The sequence below is a fragment of the Lytechinus variegatus genome, chromosome 18 (assembly GCF_018143015.1).
Source record: "Lytechinus variegatus isolate NC3 chromosome 18, Lvar_3.0, whole genome shotgun sequence".
In the NCBI taxonomy this organism is placed as follows: domain Eukaryota; kingdom Metazoa; phylum Echinodermata; class Echinoidea; order Temnopleuroida; family Toxopneustidae; genus Lytechinus; species Lytechinus variegatus.
The window spans coordinates 22,335,079-22,353,020 of record NC_054757.1 but is presented as its reverse complement, the minus strand read 5'-3'; the positions used below and the strand labels follow the sequence as shown (position 1 = coordinate 22,353,020).

Below are 17,942 nucleotides of genomic sequence, written 5' to 3'. Positions count from 1 at the left end.
ACTATATGAAGGGTTAGCAGTTGTTGTAGTCTTCTTCCATAATTTATTTAATTTGAAATTATCCAAATTATCATTTTCTAATGAAAGAAAATCACAACTGTCCTCCAATAATTACATTGAAAAAAATTTGAAATCTGAAAAAAAGGAAATTTTTTATACATTATATTTCATTTTTTTTAATTACAAATTACATATATATATACACATACATAATATTTGTAAAAGGTGTGTACATAGTGCAAAAACAGCCTACATATTTAATAGATTCTTATAATCAATATGGGTAAACAATATATTAATTTGAACAAATGACCAGTCATTGAAATATACATACATATATAAAACAAATAAGTAGAAATTAGTGTATCTTCATGCACTACAGATATGTTTGGTAAGAACAGCAAGAATGCTGCTCCCACTCTTCAGGTACAAAGTGAAGTGATTTCTTAGTGTAGGTTATACAAGTTCACTTATGGGAAGTTAATGATTTAAATTTCTAACTTGGTTGTTTATTATATCTAAAATTGATGCTTACACTTTTTTGGGGTTTTCCCAAAAGTTGGTTTCCTCAAAACCCATTGGTTTACATCTACTCTCTAGCATTACCCAAGATAGGCTACTATGAATTGAACTAATTTAAAACTGACAGAATTGATAAACATACCATTTTTCCATATCCATTTATGCTCTATATTATACTGTGTTTTTTTTTTTACGAAGTAAGAATACCCTTCTGTAAAATTGTATTTGATTTATATTGTTTTATATTACTTTGTATTATGTTTTGAATGGAAATGAAATAAAAAAATTGAATTGAATTGATAAACATACCATTTTTGTAGATCACATTGCACACAAAAAAGCAATTGTATTATTACCCTCATTGAAGCTGGATCATACTTAGCGAAGTCATTAGAACACTTAGATCAAGCATTCACAAAGTAAGAGAAATGTCTCATGTCTTGCTTTAATCCCCATTTGAAATAGAATATTTCTAACTGTACCAGCCGTTGTTAGCACTAACAGAGTACTAACAGTAGGCCCACTCGCATCTTTCAGATTGTGATGTCAGACATTGATCCAAGATGTAAATAACGCACTTGTGACTTCAGGTACTGCTGTGACATTACCGGCTGCAACAAAAAATAAATAATAGGTCCGACCACCACAGTAACAATAGATAATGGCATGAAAACTTAATTAAGATTTTATATTTTTCTTGTTTAATAAAGCTGCTGGTAAATTACAAATAACTTAATGAATGAAAAAGCTCTGTTGCATAAAACTTATGCTATAATAAAAGTCTGGCAAAAAAAAATATGCCACTGACATGTAAGATAAAACCTCTGGCCAAAGAAAATCTGCTGGAGTATTTTCTTTTATGCAACAGGCTCCTGGTGATACCATATCAGGTGTTAAAATCTGTTTTTTATTAACAGTAGCTTAAATTTATTAACATGTAGCTCAAGAAGGTATCACCAGTAAAGTATGGTGTTGGTCGTGACTTACCAACATCTTCATGAAGCACCCACCAGATTTTATTGCATAAAATTTACTAGTACAGTAACTTTGCCTTTTGATTGAAACTACCATGGCAACAATGCTCAACAGCCAATCAAAATCAAGGATATCATGGACGTTACAATTGGATGGCAAATAAACTTTATGATGATTGATGACTCATCACATAATAAATATTTCACTATTAAAGATTGATTCTTTTCAATGTAGTCCCACTAGCTATACATAGCGTTGTGTAGACTCTCTGTTTCAAACTGTCTCTGCTTGGCCCTTGCCTGTAATGTTGTGAAATGAACAGAAAAAGACAGAAAAATGTATAAGAATGAAATCCAATTAAAGAATATTTGATAGTGCACCTTTTTCTTCCAGTTACAAAATTATTATTCTCTAGGCAAAAAGGATGTGATTTCTCGAACTGCACACACTGGTGTACAGATGGGGGGAGCCCCCCAAAAAAAATGATGTTCAAGAAAAAAAAAAGGAGAAAGGGAAAGAAAAGGAAAGGGGGTGATATTTCATCTCATATTCTGAATATCATGTCAAAATCTTACACAAATTACCCGTAGTATTTTGTAGAAAATTTTCAAAACGTTTGCTCGCTCACTTCGCCCAATGCAGTCTTTTAGAATTTTGTCCCATACATTGTGTCTGCCCACCCCCTCAAATTTTGGCTCATTATGCTAATGATCGCACTAATGGTCAACTTTGTGAAAATGCAATCTACATTCATAACGACTTATCTGAAATATATAACAGATACAAAGACCAATTTAAGTTGATTACAAAATGAATTTTCAAAATTTGGATAAAATAATCATCAAAAGTTTTTAGTATAAAAATACTCAGTTGACTTGTTGACTTACTTTGTGTTTTCTGTATTCTTCATAATCTTCATCATCCGTGGGGAGCTCATGTCTGCACATGGGACATGAATTAGTCTAAGGAAAAGGAAATTAAAAAGTAAGAAAATGTGAATTAAAACAATTTTTGGGACTGCAGTACACATAATTGTATACAATTCAATACAATACAATACAATACTAGTATAACACTCTTCTCAATGACTGTATCACAGCGCTTTACAAATGAGCAAAAAGAAAAATTATGAAAGAAAAATACATACAATAAATGACATGTATGTATAATTATGGGCCAAAATGCTGCTTTTAGATAAATTGTCAGTATGGAGTAAAAAAATTATTTTAAAAACAAATAATCATTTCGGCTTAATTCTCATTTGATCTCAATCCTGAAAAATAATTGCAATAATTAATAAAACTCATTCTAGATTCCTTCTAATTTCAAATAAAAAAAAATCTCTCTGTAAAATGATTAAAAAAATATTAAAAGAGAATAATATAATATGGCATAATCATAACCCAAGCGAAGGTGGTGGGTTAATAAAAGAGCGTATATTAACCAGATTGTGATATGAAATAATACTACAGAAGGTACACCCTATCCCAATTTGGCAGGACTTTTGAAATTAATTGTGCATCAGACTTATGCATGTATTATTGAAAGTTTATGAAAATTGAAAATAAAAGAATAGAAATCCAATCACATAGCTTATTATGTATACATTTTCATGTTTTCTTTTCCCAATCCTCAAACATTGATTGTAACTATAGATACCTTGTTAAGCCATGGTAGAATGCAGGTCTGGTGATATTCATGCACGCATGGCAACGTCTTTGTAACATCCCCAACTTGATAGGGCAGCAAACAAACAGGGCATTTCTCTGTGGAGATTAATCAATTAATAATAAGGATAAACAGTAAATAGTGCAGACCAAATAATATTTGGCTTCTTTCACTTTGCCACCGTTAAGCTTTATAGAAATAAATGTTGAAAGCAAATTACAGATGTCTGTACGTAATTTCATCTCAATTATTTATATTTACTATAGTGTATTTCCACCTACCTGGAATCTACTAGTGAGCAATTTTTACACATTCTATATTGCAAACATTTTTTTTCAATCGACGTTGATCTGAAATTAGTCGCAATTGTAGGATTTAAAAAAAATAGGGAGGGGATTTATTAGTAGGCCTTGATTGCCTACACATATTTATAGGCATACAATTAGATCTGTGCCTCATTACATAAATCTTGATATCAGAAATTAAAAAAAAATGCTTGAATTCTATTTTCTACTACGACACATTGCTCTCAGCCAATCAAGTCATATAATTTTATTAGCTGGGAATATTCTCAGTGATAAATAAATTAGGGTCCTGGCATATGTACCTTCTCTGTCTGTTGAAACTCTTGTCTCTTTCAAATTGGCAACACATTCCTTTGATGCTGGGGGAGCTTTTCTTATATCTGGTGGGAGTTCCAAACTGAAATGACAACATTCATAAAATAACATGACAGAAACAAAAATAAAGCGATAAAAGTGAATAAGCAATGAATTCTGTAATAGGAACAGCATATTCCGCTTACAATCTTTTTAAAGAGTACTGAAACCTGCGATTCATTTGAGAAATAAGTCAGAAGTGTTCTGTTATATATTGTTATCAATATCATCATCATCATCATCACCAACATCATCATTATTATATTATTATTATTATCACTATATCATTATTATATCATCACTAAACTCACCCTTCTCTTTCAGCATACTGTCTGACATCATTAATTAGAATCCTGTTAAAGTTTAGAAAAAAAGGAAAAAAGTCAAAATTAGGAATTGTCTAAACTATAGACCTACTGGCACATTTCCGTCTAACATTAGTCGTTAATTCATTAATTGAACATTTAGAAACCTTCAAAAGAAAGAGTTCTTCAGACTTCACTTCAGTGAAATTTTCGGAATGAGACTTGTGTTGTGAGTGACTCATCAATTTTATTTTTTTTTTTCATTCAGCTGGAAACAAGATCACAAAGATAATTGAATCACATCTTGTCTGAGCAATAACTTCACAAACTGCTTGTTGCTAGTGCTACGGAACTTGTGACTAACAAATTGGGGCTCTCATCAAGAACTCAACCTCAGTCACAGTCTCGTCTCATCTCAGTCACACTCATCACAATCCACCCGTCTCTTGAACTTACTCGACGTGTTCGTGCTGAACGCGTCGCTAGAGCTCCGGGCAGCCGAAGGCGGCGATTCCGGTGCTTAGCTAGCAGCTCAGCAAAGTCAGTAAATCGAAATTTTTTCTTGATGATCAGTCTTGATTGTTAAAAATTTATGACATTACCTAGCCCACCGAAGCAGGGTATTTAATTCTGGACCAGTTTCTCCCGTTGGTTCACATCCATGTTCGTCGAAATAAGATGCCATTTGTATGATTTTTAAATCAGATCAATTTCGTCAGAAGTGAATTGGAGAAATTCTGTCGACTCAGAATTATGGTGGCTTTAACAATTATTAAAAGAAAAATCTCGAAACAGATGGGAGGTGAATGATTTTCCAAATAGAAATATTGAGTATAGGGAAAACGTATTTGATTGATAACTAATAAATGTATTAAGGTCTACAATATGCAAAATGATAAGATTTACAGCGATTTCAACTCGATTTATTCAACCTTCATTATTCAATCCGATTTCAATATTCTTTAGAAATATTATTGTATGCTTTTATATCGACCTGCCATTTGCCTGAAAGACGATGATGGTCCCGTTTGTTATTTTTTTTTGAGATATGAATTACACAATTTGTTTATTTAGGGTATATAGCCCCCCTGTATATCGATCAATCATCATCATCATCATCCGTGGCGTAACTATGGGGGGCAGCAGCCCCCCCCCCCCCATCGGCTGGAGAAAAAACAGGGAACTGAGGAGAAAGGGAGAGAAATGTAGAAAGAAAAAATATTGTTCATATTATAATAATGTTGTGTTATATTACATTAAAACACATTTTCATATCTTTATGAAACATAATTTGCTCAGCTAGGGCCTAGTATATGTCTTTATTCTTCCTGGTGCTCGCATTGTCTGTTTATCGAGATATAGAACCTCCCGTTTTTAAGTCAATATGCACCAAATACATTTCCTCGCACTTCGAGTTACTATTGTTTTATTATAGTGACATATATGCTTCTTTTTCATTTTAAGGTCTTAACATAAAACATTTCCTGTCCGTGCTTACGTTCGCATTAATGAATTCTGCTCTTCATGAATTCCTAAAATCAGTCCTCGGTTAAAATGTAGTTTCCTGATCAGGCTGAATATCAACAATTTTCCGCTCGCGCTTCGTGCTCGCATCATTAGTGGTTAGTGAGCCTGGTCTCAGTGAATTCCTACAAACTAGTCCCTTTTCAGGTCCTAATTTCCTAAATTTTCAGTTTCTCGCTCGAAATATTTGATTGAGATGTGTATGATAATTAGGATTACAGTGACTACAATTAAGTGCTTCATGTGTTTAGATTTTATCCTAACCAGCAAGCGCTTGGCACTCGCATTAGATGACCATGGTGAGATAATTTATGTATGCCTCATTATTCCTAAAAATATAGTTCTTAAAATGTCCATGTTTGGGGTCAATGTATACACAAACTTCGCGCTTGCATTGTTTGTTTAGCGAAACAGGTCGTATCATGATTACAAAAAAAATCTGCTTATAATGTCCCTTTTTAGGTCTGAATATAAAAAATATTCAGCTCGCTCTTCGCGCTCGCATTATTTGATGAGTGGGATACATGTCCGTTAATGGCGCTGTCCTTAAAATGTCTCTACTAGGTCAGTATACCTGGCGGCAATCTCACTAAGTGACTAAAAAAAAATGTTATCGTAAAATTAACTTATTTCACTCAGACCAATAATAAGTAGTGAAGTAGCAAGCAGCCCAGCCAGGATCGATGTACATTATACTGCATGATTTTGATTCCCGTATCACCCTGCCCTTGCCCCGGCCTAAATAAAGGCAGGATCATGCAGAATATAGCAAACCATGGCCCTGCATCTTTTGCTTTGGGTGCTGAAGTCGGGCGGCAGAATTAAAGTATTGATCGCCCGGGATTGATCGTAACTGGGGGGCAAAGTAAAAAAAGGCATTTACATTAAACTTGGCATTTTGCTACAAAATGATCTTTTGACCATGATATTATCATCCGCATAAAGTATCGTGTTTTGTAAAAAAAAAAATCAAATCTGAAGTGTAGTAAAACTCACTTTTGGTCAAGGGCATCCTTGCGAGATGTTGAATCGTGAGCTCAAACTTTTGGACATTTCATTTTATAAGACATGAAAATTTAACATCCCCACCAGTTTTTGTAATCGTGAAAAGGATGTGTATCTTACTATTTAAAAAATGAACGCGAGCGAGAAGCACGAGCTGTAATTTTAATTAATCTGTTAAAGGCTTCATATAGTGATCTCACCACTCTGAATGATGCCACCTGAAAACTGGAAATTATAAGCATTCTTGTATAGTTGTATGAATATGATGCTGAGTACCTTACTAAGCAATAACCATGATAACTGACACGAGCGCTATAAGCGTGAGCCAAAATCTTGTGATTTTATAACCAAAATATATTATGTTTTACTTCAAAAGGTATTTCATTTTGAAAAAGTGCATGCACATTTCATTTTGGGAAAAAAATCGTTTTCCATTTTAATAAAAAGGGAACTTTTTTTCCTACGGAGAATTGTCTTTAATGCCCCTTGCGGCCCCCGGTTCCGTCGCCCCTGGCCACGAAGTAAAGCTGACAAGCTAAAAAAAAGGGGGACACTGTGAAGGCCCCTCCCCCCATCTGCTGCTTCTAAATTAAGGCCCATACCTGAAAGGGGATTTCCGTCAAAAAAATAATTGTAAAAATAACAGAAAAACAATAAAAATGTATTAAAGACGGTTTGAGCATGGATCCTACTAAGAAATGGTTTGAGCTGCAACATGGTACCGTCATTTATAAGGATTAAAAAAGTCACTCTGAGAATTTAAAATAATTTTGATTTGTCATATATGCGAGCAGCTTCTCGGCATTATCGTGCAATAAACAGTAAGTAAATGTCGATATGAATTAAAAGGATTTCAGTCTATCATGCAGCAGACAGCTTCACATTCGCTCGGGAAACAAATTTTAGTATATCACGAAACATTTAAAATGTGAAATTTTGAAGGCCTAATGGGCAGCTTATCGATCGTATGACGTCGTCACAAATCAAAACATTAAAATTCTAATTGCTTTCTTAATCTTTGGTGGAATTCCCTCATATCATCACTATTTGTAAACTTTAAAGGGGTGTGCACACCAAAGAAAGGGAAGTATATCAACCTGAATCAAATCCAACAGAATTCGGAGCCACTGGAGCCTACCCTAGCTTGAATGAGAGGTGTTTTTATATTCTTCGTTTTGCAATGTTTTGTTTCTTTTATTTTTTTCTTGTTTCTTTGATTTTGTTCTCTAATACGTGATTTCATGATTTTTTTCAATAAAACAGAATTATATAAAACAAATATTTTTTTTACTCTTATATTTACAATATATAGGGGAAGGCGGGGTAAGTTGAGCATAGGGGCAAGTTGAGCCACCAGCCCCAGGCCATTAATGAATGAGTCAGAAATTGTGGTGGTGTCATGTATTGAAGACCCATAGCATAACCTCTAGCCCCACCACATTGTTTTCAACTTTGAAACAAAAAGTAGTTTTTTAGTGGGAAAAATATGAATTTCAGCCAAAAAAGTAAAAAAGAGTGTGAAATAGATAAGTGCTGTATAAACACACACGTCTTTGAATATAATAAAGACATGATAACAACATTATTAGTCCAGGTATGGATCTTCATTCTTGTCATAGTCTATTATATGATGGATGCATAATAAATGTGTGGATACAAAATTATCGCACTAAGTTCCGACTGGGGCAAGTTGAGCCAAACAGCATGGGGCAAGTTGAGCCATGGTAATTCTTATGGTATCTTGAAAAACAAACAAACCATAAAATCGATTGAAATGCTGGCTGAAAGGAGCAAATTAACATGACTGCTCTTTTCCTTTTAAAGGATGTTAGTATTTATAGAGAATTAGCAAGTGAAAAGACTGTAAACAAAAAATTGACATGCTGGTTCTCCCCTCATACATTTTGTACATAGTTTTTGTGGCTCAACTTACCCCAGAAGGTGGCTCAAACTTACCCCATATATGGGGCAAGTTGAGCCATTTGACATCGTTATTTTCAAAGGTCACGATGACTTTCAGTGTGGGGATAGAAAGTTATATATAGGTGGAAAATATTTCAGAAGAATCAAATTTCAAGGCAAGGTACCTATTTCGACAAGATTATTAATCATATCAATTCTAACATGCAAAAAGCAAGAACTGTCACAACTTACCCCGCCTTCCCCTACTAGGCTAGTATAACTTTTCGCCGTCATGCAGGTGAACTTAAATAGTACTTTGTCTACTTGTAAAGAGTAACCCTTTCTGATTCGAGTTATGAGTTTGTTTGACAGAGGTTTCGAATCTTTGTCATTCGACAAATCTGACAAATAATGTTATGATGATATCTATCATGCAATTTCACACAAATATGAATCTGATATGCCACGTACCCACTTTTAGGGTTGGGTGTGTTTACTCAGGTCAGTCAACAATTGCACATGGACTCTCCCGTAGCTTGGTCGCAGGTATGTAATGGGAAGCCATTGGTTAAATTTCTAGGCATTAGAGCATAATGACCAATAAGATTCGTGGTAACGTAATTTTATGCTAATCAGAACCAGATCTTGGACACGCCTTTCCTTGCATTCTCGTCGCGTTATTGACAACGGGCCGTTCTGTTCTACGAAACAACAGGAAAAATCCAAGATAACTGGCAAAATGTGCGGTAAGTGAAAGCTGTGAATATGTAAGTGTTAGATGTCTGGATCAGTAAATTTGTGGTAGAATAGAATTTTATGCTTGAAAATTGATCTGTGTTTCCAAAAAGTTTGTCGTTGCTATTTTTCAGGTTTGCGTGATCGTGATTGGCATTGCTTCACCTCGCTTGCCTATCGACTCGGTAGCCGCCCCGCTGATGTTCCGTGGACTACCCCGCAACGTTCCGCTATCGCTCGCTAGCCTAGGACTAGGAGTAGGAGCTCGGCTGCCGGCTGTACGCTGTGACATTTAAAAAAAAATCAAAGATATTTTTGTATTTTCTTCAAACCTTCCAACATTTTTTTTTTTTTTTTTTGGGGGGGAATTTTCTGCATTTAGTAAAACCAACTAGCCTACCGGTAATCTCTCTAGGAGTCTGACTTTTGATCCTCCAGGCTCCACTCTTCGGAGATTAGTGATAAATCGGGGTCAATAAAGTCTTAACTAAAGTAAAGACAGCATACTAGATGAGATGCATGATCATGCACTGTGATGAAATCTAGCTCATCTGGATGAACTTCCTGAGCTATTTTGGCATTTTTTTAATAGATTAGATCTAGCCAAAACTAGACAGGAATGACCATCGTTTCTGGGGATTTCCTGGCTTATGCCTAGTATAATTTTTGACATCTCACTAGAATAAATCCCCATTCACTGATGGTAGTGTGTTAGTGCGAGCTAGACCAAAAGCTTCGGTCTCTGTTATGTTGGTTGTTCAGCTGAACTCCGTTGGCTTCACTCACCAAATACAGAGACCGAAGTTCTAGCGCGATCTGTACAGGGGACTCAATGGCCATATGTTTATGTACTTAAGATCGGATAAAACGGGGATGTGAATTTGCGCGACAGCCGAGGTAAGTCACTGTTTTTGTTCCTTTTAACTTGATTTTTCTCTGTTTTGGGGAAATTAATGCCAAGAGGGAATTTTAATTTGCATTTTGGTTGTGTTAACTTTCAAAATTTTTATTCATTAAAGACAAAAATTGAAGAGCCCCGACGGGGGGATTTTGCATTGCAAGTCCCCTAATGGTGGCTACACGATAGCGAGCCGTCTGAGTACGAGGAGAATTAAAAAAAAAAATGTTAAAAAAACTTCTCGAAACAGACGGCTGCCAGCTGTCTAAGTGCGAGCCTGCATGTGTTATCACTGTCACCAATGAGGGCGACTAGTATCATCCAGCTATTTAAAAAATCGAATTTATAGTCTAAAGGTTTAGAAACTACCCAAATAATGTCTTGAGAATGTGAAGAATCAAGACGTGTGAATAAAAAGAGATTAAAAGGTGATAAAAATAGCTACTGATGTTTACTTGTCTTGGTCTCAAGAATCGCCCCCCAAAATAAATGGCAGCCAAAATATGAAGTATTTACCAGTGAACATAATTTTGGAATGTGATATCGATATTGCTTTGATATTATATGATCTGCTCCACATGTGAGCTAAACCGCTACGATCGTGTGTTGCAAGACGACATTCAATATATCGAGACATTAAAAAGTTAATAAGGATAATGATGTCATTCAAGATGACACCTACCGTCATTCATTCTTCCCGAAAACCATCCGGGCTTGGAACCTTCTTCCTCCTGATGTCATTTGTTCCAAGACCCCTGAGACATTCAAAAATAAACTGTGGGATACTATAGTGAAAGGAATAATTACTCTAGTCCCTCCAGCCAACTGCAAAGTGGTGGGACTCAACTCCAAAATGTACTAAAAATATTGAGCTCTCTCGATCGCTAACGTTCTTATTGGTCATCAATATCCACTTGAGGATCAGGACCAGGAACTTCACAGATTCAGAGAGATTCACAGATTCAGATTCAGATTCAAGATGGCGACTTGCAAGAAAAAATGCCAGCTTAGGTGAAAATGTCTTAGATGAAAGATTTCTCAATCATCCAGAGGAATTTTTTCAATAACTCCAATCCAAGGAATGCAATTACTTAAGTTATTTATATTACCCTGATAATGGAAAACTTGAAACTGTAAATTTCGCTTAAAAACAGTTTTAAATCGCGACCTATAAAACGTTAGTTCACTTATACGTTGTCTATAGCCACGGGCCGATAACTCTTCAGTCTAGTCAAAACTAGAATTAGGGTTGTGCTGTTTTTTTTGTGTGTATAATAAGGTTAGAATTTGTGAACCCATGTCACAGTTTATAAATGGCAAGTTTCCTAAGTTTGCTGAGTTAGCATCAGTTGTGACTCAAATGCCCACAGATATGAGATTATTTCTATCAATCAAAATATATTCAGTCAGTGATCTTAGAACCTGTAGATTTGACCATGATAAAGATAGATCTAGTCATTGTTTATTTTTTTCAATAATTTGCAGGTATATTTGCATACATCAACTTTCTGGTTCCCAAGCAGCGAAAGGCTATCCTGGAGTTGCTCATTAATGGTCTTAAAAGGCTGGAGTACAGAGGCTATGATTCAGCAGGTAATGTAGTTGTTTTTATCAAGCTTGGGCAAGACTTCCATATGTCCCCTGAGCCACTAAAATTGAAAAAAAAAATATGGAAAAGGTTTATCAAGAATTATCTAACATATATCTAAGAGATTTAAGAAGGAAAAGTTGGATACATACCAAAATATGGCTTTATTCCGTCAAAAATTCAAGTGTGTGTAATTCCCAGTGGCATCGGTTTATTTAGTCAGAAAAATAAATACCCAATACTCTTGGAGAGTAGACTAGTCATAATATCGGTTGATAACCGTTCTGAAACCCATTGCTTTCAACAATTCCTGCTAGCTCAGTGAGTAAGGCGACAGACAGAAGATGCCTCGATCAGCAACGAGAGGTTCGAATCCAAGCTCCAACCGGAAGTAAGAAGGAAAAAAAAGAAGAAAAAGAGAACGAAAGGAGGGGGTTTGGAGAAGTATTTTTTAAATTAGTGGAGGGGAGATATGGAAGTCTTTCCCAAGCTTGTTCAATTGATCATTTGTTCTGTTTTTGTACTCCATCTTCACCATCTTCCCCTTTTCTGTGCATATCTTTTTTTTTCATTTAGCTGCAATTAAAGTACCTGTTTGTTTATTGATAATCATAACATTGCTAATGTGCTTAGTACAGGTGTTCATTCATACAGGTCTATCGTTCAATAGATAATGATAACAACATTCGTAAGGCAATATTGTGTTTAAGTGCGCATATTTTACCCCCAAAATATCAATGCCAGTCTTTACCCGCACCCTTGTACATGCTAGATCATGCATGCTGCAAACTATAGAGGGTCTTTATTGTCCAAGCTTAAAGGTGTATGTACTACATTTATGCAATGGTATTTTTTTTCAGGGATATCTATGCAAAGATGCCTTGTTGCATTGTTGTGACCTTTCAATAATTTCATGAAATCTCTTTTTTACAATGACCGCCAATCAGTATAAAGTATTATTAGATACATGTATAACTAAGAGGTTTTTTTCATTCAAAATACAAAGAAAAAAATTCTATAACAAAAATAGGATTTTTAAAAGTATGTGCAGTATACTTCTGTGTGTGTTAGCCTTAAAGTAATAGGGAGAATATCATTAAAGGGGAATGAAACCTTTGGAACAAATAGGCTTGTGTAGAAACAGAAAAATCAAAGAATAAGAATAAAGAAAGTTTGAGAAAAATCGGACAAATAGTGAGAAAGTTATGAGCATTTGAATATTGCAATCACTAATGCTATGGAGATCATCACATTGGCAATGCGACAAGGATGTGTGATGTCACTGATGAACAACTTTCCCTTTGGTGGACTATAAAATACCCTCAAAATGTCTCTTTTTGCTTTTTCTTGTGGTGATACAAACTCTATCCATGATGTAATCTTAAAAAATATGTGTTACATGCCCTCATGTAGAAAGAACACATGATTTATGGATAGATGTGATGAAAGAGGCAATTCTAGTGAAATATATACTAAAGTAATGGGGAGAGTTGTTCACAAGTGACATCACACATCTTTGTCGCATTGCCAATTTGCTATCTCCATAGCATTAGTGATCGCAATATTCAAATGCTCATAACTTTCTCATTATTTGTCCGATTTTTCTCAAACTTTCGTTGATCTGTTTCTTTTATTTTTCTTTTTTCACACAAGCTATCTTGTTCCAATGGTTTCATTCACTTTTAATGATTGAAATTATGCTATGTAAGTACAGCACTGTAAAAAACAAATGACAGAGATACATCAATGTAGGATAGGAAGGTTGGAGCCAGTAATGAGTATGGTTTTAAAAAACAAACACGTTTGCCTGCCAAAATGTAAATACTGATTATTGATGGGTGCAGCCTGGCAGCTGTTGATAAATGATGAACACCTGGTGCAAGTTAAAACCTGAAATTTACCGAAGCAACAAAGAGAGTATTTACCAATTAGGAACCTCTTTTGCAATAAGAACTTCAGATAGTCGCCATCTATATTCTTTGGTGCATGAAGAATTGTTCTTAAATTTTTATTAAACAGTTCAATTAAAATCAATATCCCTAAAATTAAGTCATATTTGCAATCTAAAGCCTGACAGTGTATGTGATGGGGCCAGATGTTGATTATTTAACAATGTTGGCAGCTCGACTTTCATGCCTGGCATCATATACAAGACAATTTCTGATTTATTACATTATAATTTGCCTTGCCTTAGCTGCAGGAGTCTCCACATTTTCTGTATTTATTTTATTATGGCCGAGTAAGAGATCATACATGTATATATTGAAATTTGACTTTCATCTGCGTTGTCATGTTACAGCAACATGTTTTTTCGCCCTTTTTTGCATGAAAATACTGTTTGTTTAGCAAATTTATTAATTTACTATGAAAATATGTTAATTCATTTTTTTCTCTGAGCACTTCATGCATTTTCATCAGTGTTCCCAATTTTGGACACAAAATATGCCGAAATAGGAAAAGAGATTCAAACTTTACCTTTTTCCTGAGTCAGTTGTTTTAAATTCAGTCCCCTTCACTTCCACATAGGCCTCTTGTATTTGAAATTTACATTGTATACAGTTAATTTTGAATAACCCAATTCACACAAAATTCTTTTATTCATGTACACACATGTAGCATATATTTTTTTTAATTGAAGGTTTTGATATTGATCAGTTTCTTCAGGGAATGTCTATCCAAGAACTACATGTTAATCGATGAGAAATTTGCACAATGCGCTTTGTAAACAAATAGGAGCACACAGAGTTTTCAAGACAATGATTTATGTTTGAGTATACATCACTTATAAAACATTTTGAACAAACATGCATTTTAGATGTTGGTGTTGCTGGCTTTCCATACTTGTGGTTGATTGGATCAATCGCAACTCTTTGTAAGATGGGACCAAGGACTATAGCTGCAGAATGAGATTCAAATTCAATTCAGTTCAAACAAAACATTTATTTTCTTTCATTTCATCACATATTTTTCTTGTAAACATAAGTTCATACATAAATCAATTTGTGTACATGTTTGATTTAAGGAAGAAGGTGTATACCCTAAAAGCTGAGGCTTGTGGCGGGATATGCCTATAAGATATAGACAAAAATACAATACAAGAAACAATACAAAGGAAAGGGCAGAGAAAAGAAGAAAAGGAAAGGGAAAAAGAGAGGGAGACGTGAGCGGGGAGGCGGGCATGAATTACTAAATAAAATAGAATGCTCAACAAAACAGATGGCAATCCATGTATTAACCTCAGTGCTATGAAAGTACCATCCTATGTCTCAGTGTCTAATTTTTGTGTTTGACTCTAGATACATGTCATAATTTCATCACATTATTGTCATTGATGTCTCTTTACTGTCCATTTTCAGGTCTTGCTATTGATGGGGGTAACAATGAACAGGATACTAACACCGACCGCCCAATCCGCATCATCAAGAAGAGAGGAAAGGTCAAGGCCCTTGAGGAAGAAATTTTCAGTAAGTTTTTGATGAGGGATTGGATTGGTGTAAAATAATAATAATAATAAAAAAAATGACAGTATATTTACCCAGGGTAGCCACTTCAGTTCCAAACACTGTTCTCCCAGCGGGCCCCGCTATTATTACCCGGCTAGCTAGACTACCTATTCGGTGCACATAGATTTTTGAGGAATTACATGTACTCTCTGCTGGTATAGAATTTTTTAATGGCAGCAGAGTGACATACATTGGAAAGAATCATGGGGTTAATTATGTAGTATTCAAACTTCTTGTTTTAATACTTTTCTGTTTTTTTTATGCTTCCTCTGTTTCCCCTCCCTTTTTTCTTCAAAAAAAAAATCATAGGGGGGGGGGGGGGTGCAGAACAGTTGCCCTGCCCCAGTAAATATGCTGCTTTTGAGAAGAAGTAGTAGAGGGTACCTACATGTAGTAGATAATGCAATAAAATCAAATATTATTCTGCCATATGTGTGTATAGTGATTTTCTAAATTTTGAATATCGTTTGTGACAGTTCTTTAGGGGAATCTAGAAGGAAAAGTCATCCCAAAGTATGCATTTTGGGGGGAGTTTTAGGGATGATTTGGGCTGTCACGGGGGCAAAATCAATCATTGCCCTCATGTATATCTTATGCTGCCTTCACTTCAAGGTTTATGAAAATGTTATGCCCATAACAGTGTGTATTTGATTGAATATTCATATCTTACCAGTACTTATTGCATTGTGTCTCTCACCATTCACCTATGTCTCTCCTCACTGTAATCTCCTTGACTACACCTATCTCTAATGGAACTCACAATATAGTTACAGGTAGTAAAGTGCTATGAGTGCATGTACATGTAATGTTTGCATGACTAGGGCCCCGTAACATGAAGCTTTGATAGCGATTGATTCTGTTGCCGATTTCTACGTTTGATTGAACTGTGTATGATGCATAGTAAATACAGAGCTGCCAAGCAATACAGATTTGTCGTAAATTTAGTACTAAAAAAAAAGAATACTGATGGTTTCATGCAAAATACCGATTTGTAAAGTTTCAGTGTAACGTGTTGTATGGTGCCTGTATTTCTTTGTGAATACTGGGGTTTGTTGCAAAGAGTTACAATCAATCGCAACTCTAAAAATCAAGGGCAACTTGATTTTCAACCAATCAACAGCGCGCATTTGGGACTTGCGATTTTTTTTTTTGACAAAATTAGCGTTTAAACGCAACTCTTTCTGCAACAGACCCCTGATTTCCTTTAAAAATGCTGATATTGAAATGTTCTTGTTTAGGTTGGCAGCTTTGTAAATATGAGCCTCATGAAGAGTCATGATCAAGCTTTATGTAATGGGTCATAGGACTCCTGTCACACTCATTAAAAACAAACTCCAGGCCTTGTTTCACAAACGTTTGCAATCAATCATTACCAATCATGTTTATTGATTGCATGTGTATCATGTTCAATATTGCCATCTACATGTATGTTTAAAGGATTCATTGTTTGAAATTTCCAATTGATTGCATTTATTTCTGATTCAAGGTCTACATTTATAGGTCAAAAAGAGATATTTCACACTGTCTCAAAGTAAAAATAATTTAAATAATTTTATTATGCAGGTATACATGCATTCCTTGGTAATATGTTTTTTTTATCACAAAACAAACCTTGGGTAATGATGTCCTTATTTTCTGAGCTAATAATAAACATATTTGTTTTCCATTAAAATTAATAAATTGAATAAATTAAATTCATTATTCAGTTTGGAGTCTTTGGAGAATTTACAGTGTGACAGAAGTTTTAATGCCTCTTGTGACCTGCATGCTATGATTGTATACATGGATGTGTATAGTGAATTTTGCAACTTGAATGTATGGAGACTGGGAATGCATTTATTTTATTTGTTCAATGGTTGTAATTCAAGATTAAAGTAGAATTTGAGCAAATATGAGGTATGACAGTCCAAGGAAAAATTACTCGGGCACAAAAGCACCCTCGGAAAATCCTATTCACTCCAATGTTAAAGCTTCTCCAATGTTTAATAACCAGTATTAAGTTGTGAAAAGTAGCCCTAAAATATACTTAAGAGTTTTGGCCTCTGACAGTCATTTGATTTTATTCTGAATTCTGTTGTGATAGCACGGTTGCAGAAAGGTAAGAAAACTACAAAGAGTTTTTTTTCTTACGCAAGGTACATGTATATTTTGCATTTTTCTCATTAAATTTTAACCATGGCAAACTTACAGACGTTGCAAGTAAATGACAATATATTGCAAAATTTTCAATAATGGGTCTCAAAATTAATTATTGTAGTTGAGTAATTAATTGCAATTATTGGATTATTGGATTGCTTATTAAAGGAGAATAAAGCCATTGGAACAAGATACATGTAGCTTGTGTGAAAACAGAAAAATCAAAGAAACAGATCAACAAAAGTTTGAGAAAAATCGGACAAATAATGAGAAAGTTATGAGCATTTGAATATTGCGATCACTATTGCTATGGAGATAGCAAATTGGCAATGCGACAAAGATGTGTGATGTCACTTGTGAACAACTCTCCCCATTACTTTAGTATATATTTCACTAGAATTGCCTCTTTTATCACATCTATCCATAAATCATGTGTTCTTTCTACATGAGGGCATGTAATACATATTTTTTAAGAATACATCATGGATAGAGTTTGTATCACCACAAGAAAAAGCAAAAAGA

At 34.8% G+C, this 17,942-nt stretch overlaps 2 protein-coding genes across 5 annotated transcripts in view; one reads left to right on the top strand and one right to left on the bottom strand.

Moving 5' to 3' along the window:
- Nucleotides 1-827: 827 nt before the first annotated feature.
- On the bottom strand, nucleotides 828-4,886 carry LOC121432262 (E3 ubiquitin-protein ligase RNF181-like). Its single transcript, XM_041630123.1, has 6 exons — nucleotides 4,732-4,886; nucleotides 4,136-4,177; nucleotides 3,773-3,867; nucleotides 3,157-3,263; nucleotides 2,385-2,459; nucleotides 828-1,796 (listed from the first exon to the last, which is right to left on the bottom strand). Exons 1-6 carry the CDS (start codon nucleotides 4,812-4,814, stop codon nucleotides 1,737-1,739), a joined length of 462 nt encoding a protein of 153 aa, XP_041486057.1. The 5' UTR covers nucleotides 4,815-4,886; the 3' UTR covers nucleotides 828-1,736.
- Nucleotides 4,887-9,201: 4,315 nt separating this feature from the next.
- Nucleotides 9,202-17,942, top strand: part of LOC121431691 (glutamine--fructose-6-phosphate aminotransferase [isomerizing] 2-like) — a 39,001-nt gene continuing 30,260 nt past the window's right edge. For 2 of the 4 annotated variants that reach the window (XM_041629347.1, XM_041629344.1), the window contains exons 1-4: nucleotides 9,202-9,306; nucleotides 11,679-11,786; nucleotides 15,138-15,245; nucleotides 17,368-17,382. In XM_041629347.1, the coding sequence (XP_041485281.1) occupies nucleotides 9,300-9,306; nucleotides 11,679-11,786; nucleotides 15,138-15,245; nucleotides 17,368-17,382 (238 nt within the window). In that variant the 5' untranslated portion in view covers nucleotides 9,202-9,299. Of the gene's footprint in view, nucleotides 9,307-11,678; nucleotides 11,787-15,137; nucleotides 15,246-16,051; nucleotides 16,058-17,367; nucleotides 17,383-17,942 lie in introns of all 4 variants that reach the window. The other 2 variants (XM_041629345.1, XM_041629346.1) reach the window with 2 other exon arrangements.